At 35.2% G+C, this 5430-nt stretch overlaps 1 protein-coding gene across 1 annotated transcript; it reads right to left on the bottom strand.

Moving 5' to 3' along the window:
* Positions 1-1971: 1971 nt before the first annotated feature.
* LOC137394026 (transmembrane protein 143-like) lies at positions 1972-5131 on the bottom strand. Its single transcript, XM_068080742.1, has 2 exons — positions 4660-5131; positions 1972-2129 (listed from the first exon to the last, which is right to left on the bottom strand). The coding sequence occupies exons 1-2, from the start codon at positions 5129-5131 to the stop codon at positions 1972-1974; spliced, it is 630 nt and encodes a 209-aa protein (XP_067936843.1).
* Positions 5132-5430: the final 299 nt, after the last annotated feature.

Raw genomic sequence — 5430 nt, forward strand, 5'->3', positions numbered from 1 at the left:
CAGAAACCTAAACTTGTGGTATACGACAATGAAGGTTTGACTCTACTGCTAGCAGTTTTCACAGATTAATTTATTCGCGAATGTGTTCATCCGCAAATAATTTGGTCTATGAATATGCTTGAAAAGACATGATGTGTAGTTTTTCATGAAATTTCATGAAATTTAACTCTGCGAATAATTTCATCCTGTAGGGTAATCCGTAAAACCTGTATTTGAACGCCGCCTTTATTTGAATGCCATCCATTAATTGAACACTACTTCTATCTACATGCCCTTTTTATTTGAATGATACTGTTTGACATTCTTAACTTTTACGAAACTGTAATAGCAAGTGATCAGTAGAAAAGTGTCTACAAACTCGTACTAATAATGAATCGATTACATCAATAGCAATTAATGCATTGTTGTTTCTGTTTTCCAACTTCAAGTCCTTAGATTTTTTCCTTAAAAACTTTGAATGCAAGAACATAGATACTTCGATAGACGTTGAAAAATGTAAATGACATGTCCGTTGTAGCAGGCATTAAAACAAAGCATTGGCTAAAAGATGATGAAAGGAAATACAATAGAGCCAACCAATCACAGTCGAACATGTGCACTTTCTTGATAACAAGGTTTTTAAACTGATAGGGTGTGTTGTGATTGACTGGATCACTAATTTGTATTAGTGTACAAGTGTCAATAATTGTTTCAATAGAATCCTAGAAGATCCTTTATTGACTCATCCGTATCTACACGATTATTATACGGTATGTCATTATATATAAGAAGTAGCAGTATACATGTAAACCCTCCTTACATTTAATGACAGGTAAAGTACATTAGTATGAGTAGAAAAAATAGAAATACTATTGCTAATAATAGAGCCACTATTCTCATTATTGACCTTATGTTGTCCTTCATGAGCTCATTATTTTCAGCACTTTTGTCCACTAGTATGGAAATGAGATTAGAGATAACTCCACATTTGACTAAAGCGTGCAGTGAAAAGGTGAAGACTTGTTCAAGGAATGATAACTGCTGTATTTTTGCTTAGTCGGTGCTTGAGGCAGATGTTGATGTGCCAGTGTATAATAGACATCAGTGTATTTATATAATTATAGGTATCTACATATGCAATAGGAAGATATTCATATGAAGGCAGTTCAGAAAACCCTGAATACAAAAACACTACTATGGAAGTATCTTGCCTCCATGTCTTCTATGTAATCATATGGATATTTCAAAGAAGCATTTGTTATAGCTATTGGCTCAGATAATAGGAATTTGTAGGTTCAACAGCTTCCATCGCAATTTTATAATGAGATGTGGCTATAGAAGTCTCATCTCCCAACCTGCCTTTGTTAATGTTTTGTTTGTCAATTAGGGCCAAACACAGACAGATAAACAGTAGTCCAGGCCACACACATAGCTACTCCATAAGCTAGATTGCACATTGTGCATGAGTGGCTTTCAGTTATTTGATATCAACTAGATAATGTAGCTAGTCAACAAGAGACATCAGCTGTATATAAGCCCCGCCCTTACAACTAACTCCGCTTCTCTAAACAAGTGTCTATATCACTCGCTTGGATGCAGTGTAGGAGAGAGTTAACATAGGCGCATAATGACTGTCTATTGTATCAGGTGTGATATTTAGTACTTGTTTAGGATGTATAACAGCTTCCTTACTTGTAGACTTCCGTTATTGACTCGACTCTCTATGGACTACAGAACTGTGGTTCACTTTATAACATATCACTCTAAAGACTCATGTGAAAAAGGTTTTATTTATTTTTATATTTATAAATATTCATCAGCTATAATGAATATTGTATATCTGTACAAAGTAATAGCACGATAACATGTTGTTATATAAAGGTCACACTGAGGCAATTGGAGAGAAATAGAATGATATAAAAGTGCTTATTTTCTATCCACTTCTACAAATTATATACACAACTTATAGACACCAATAGAAACAACAGCCAGCTATTTAGAAGATGAGAAGATCTTCATAAAGGAATTATTAGTCTTTAAATCATTAGATGCCTCGTATCTAAACCTATCATATCCCTCAGTGGCATCGGCATCATCAACTCTAGTTAGCACAGAGAGAGGAGTCTGCAGCAGCAACCTATGAGCTTGCTCTAGAAGCAGCACAGACAATGTCTGAGAGACGCCAGCGTTCGTCAGGGAGAGAATTCCAACCTGTAACATGTGTGGTAACACTATGTCATTCCAATGAAATTCTAGTCTAGTCATAAAGTTGTTTATTAGTAAATATTGTTACTAGTGGAAATCAGAAAAAGCAAACTCTGACTCCTCAGCGAACAAGTAAAATTGCAAGCCACATGTTAGTGCTATCACGTTATAGCCTGTGTTTCATATGCTTCTGAGCATTTGTACGAGACGTGAAGTGCCACCTGACTAATACCAACATTATTAGCAATAAGCAGTCTTAAGCACAGATCGTCATGTACAGTGGATCTCCATTACAGTGGATCTTTTTTAGTGAAAGCATCCTAAGGCGAAAATCTTATATAGAGGTGTATAGAAACCCTTACTAATTATCTAATGCAAACACCACCAAGTAAAAATCATCAAAACTATATATATGTACTGTACATATTCAAAATTAGTAACAAAACAATATATTAAAGGTTTACTTGCAACAAAATTCACATTACAGTTATTTGGTATCAAAAGATTCACCATGTCTTACTCTGCTGTGTAGTAGATGCAAAATATGTAGAAATGTGATTACAAGCTCTTAAAACCTCAAAAACGAACAGTTAATCGCCGCAATCACGAAACTGTTGTAGATTAGCATCTCTTTCCAAAACGGCTCAAATGGGACGTAACTGAACAAGATTGCTTCTGTTTACACTTTCATGCCACCTCATTCATCAAAACATTTTCACAAAAAAGCTTCACACATTCAATTAAACCATGTATATTGTTCTTACGCGTCTATTTAATCATCATTGTAATGCTGTCATTTTGAGCAGTGATATCTCAAAACCTACCGTGCAAATTTGTTTAGTTTTTTAACCTTAGCTTGAAGGAATGGATTTCATCCTCTGATAAACATGACGCGCCCGTTTGTCACCTATGATAGTAGAAAAATGCTGCAAAAATTATTTGCGCTGTTTGGCAGGAAGTATGGGTCACATGATCAGATTACGACTAGATGATTAGACCAAGCCGAAACAAAACTGTAAACTAGCAAGTATCTATATTTGGTAAAGGCTCTTCCATAAAACCCGAAGTGTTTGTAATAAACTAGTGCTACGAGAAGTTTTATATTGAGCCGTTTATTGGCCTTTCAATTCACATGAGAACATCACGTGTCAAAACAATAACCACAATGTTTGAGTACGTCATCGAAATAAAGAGAATCCAAACTACGGCGGTCTCCTGTGGCTGCGATTAACTGTTCGTTTTTGAGCTTTCAAGAGTTTGTAATCACATTTCCACATATTTGGCACCTTCAACAGGACAGAGTAAGACATGGTGAATCTTTTGATTTCAAATAACTGTAATTTGAATTTTGTTGCAAGTCAACCTTTAAATGAATTTAGCTTGTTAAACACTTACTTGAAGCTAAGTTTTAGTATACTTTACTGAGCTTCAATTTTTTCATCGGCCAAAGTTTTATCACCAATCTTGTTCAACTTTAGTTTTCACTACGTATAACTAAGTAATGCATTAATGCATTACTGCATTTTTACAAAGAAATGAAAACACACAGAAATGTGTTTTTAAAAAGTTTATATTATTACACATCTACAAACTCTCTTTAAAATCAACTGAGCTAAAATAGTTGAATAAAACACTTGTGTGATTGGCTAATGTGATTTGATGTCAAACATCCATCAGCACTGAACAGTATCTTCAAGCCTAATCATATTACTAGGTAGAAAATGACCAAATAAGCAAACAATATAAAGTAGAGATTGTCTCTCCTTACATTTCACTAGTTTCTACATGTTTTCAGTATATAGTTAAAAACCAGTCACCAAATATTTATTCATCAAATAACTTATAGCCTATATGGCAAATTTATATGTAAACATACACAGACCTTCTCTAGGATGGAGATGGCCTAAGCGGAGTCAAATTCTATAGCAGCTCCAGTACGATCGTGAACCCACTGTTCAATGGCATTCTCCAAAGAGATGCTAGTCACTTCTAATAAGAAATACCATGCAGTGATTGTTTCAAACTATCTGTTATTATCATGAAGGTTGAACTGTTACAAAACTCGTCATAAAATACCGGAATTGTCTGTTCATACTCTGATATGGGCACCCAAGAAAAGACAACTCACAACTAAAATTTCAAAACTATATATACATGTATATAAAGAATTGGTCAGTAGGCATTAGAAATATTAAGTCCCAAAAAACTAAGCTAACTTTTGACTTCCTAACAGATGTGAGTAAATATAAGATAACAAATCTACCCAACTTGGCAGCTCCAAGACAGCACTTTTTCAATTTTTTTAAATGTTTTAAAATTACCACATGAGACGTGAATTTATCATAAGTCAACAAAATGATATCAAATTCTAACTTGCTTTTCACTAATCTTTATAGACTCAGCAAACAGGTAGCTATAGTAAGTTATTTGACCTCCTAAATCACCCACGCAGAAAACAGAATAAGCATCAAATACCTGAAGGCAAGTAACCGTGGTTATCTCCCCTGCTAAGTGCCTGCACAAAGGTGTAGGTAAGAAGTGTTTCCTTAAATGTTTTATCTTGAGCTCGATCAATGACAAGGGTGAGGAGACTCCTGTTATTGGCTATATTTTTATAGTAAAGTGTCTTATTCAAGGCCGCCATGTAATTGTTACAGCGGGAGCGGTACGCCCAGTAGCCTTTCACACCGAGTAAGCTAGTAAAACCAGCCATTACAAGAGGCCAACTCACAGATATCTTAGCAAGAACTGTTACAAGTTTTGACAGAAACGCTAAACCCGTGAGCCCAATTGCCATTATTATCATGTATCTGTCAAATTTTCCTATCTTAATAGAACCGAGTGGAAGAACTTTCTCAAGGTCATCTACGGAGATATCTTTAAAGGCCTTCAGTGTTAGTTTATCTTCTTTCTTAAGTTGTGCGGCCGAGATGACTCTCTTATACATGCTCTCTGATTGGTTGGCAGACTGGCGACGAAATAACCTAACTAATCTGCTATACAGACTCTGATCTAACTTCACTGCTTCTTTGCCGAGCACCCAAAATTTGAGAATGCTGAGTTGTCAACATTTACTGACACCTGCAAGTACATGCACTAGAGGTTCCCTGGTAAATTGGTATAAAAGTAGTGCCAGATATGGAATATTGCACATCAGGCCATCACAAGTATCATTCTGTAATGTTTGTATTTTCATGAGTATAAAAGGCTAATGCTTGTGGTAAAAATAACAGCATTCCTTTTTTT

The sequence above is a fragment of the Watersipora subatra genome, chromosome 4 (genome assembly GCF_963576615.1).
Source record: "Watersipora subatra chromosome 4, tzWatSuba1.1, whole genome shotgun sequence".
Lineage (NCBI taxonomy): Eukaryota > Metazoa > Bryozoa > Gymnolaemata > Cheilostomatida > Watersiporidae > Watersipora > Watersipora subatra.

What these genes read in the sequence shown, in the direction of transcription:
- LOC137394026 (XM_068080742.1), bottom strand. Translation starts at nt 5,131, where the DNA reads ATGTATAAGAGAGTCATCTCGGCCGCACAACTTAAGAAAGAAGATAAA. An exon ending in CCACGGTTACTTGCCTTCAG is followed by an intron (nt 2,130 to 4,659) that starts GTATTTGATGCT and finishes TGCTGCTTCTAG; the next exon opens with AGCAAGCTCATAGGTTGCTG.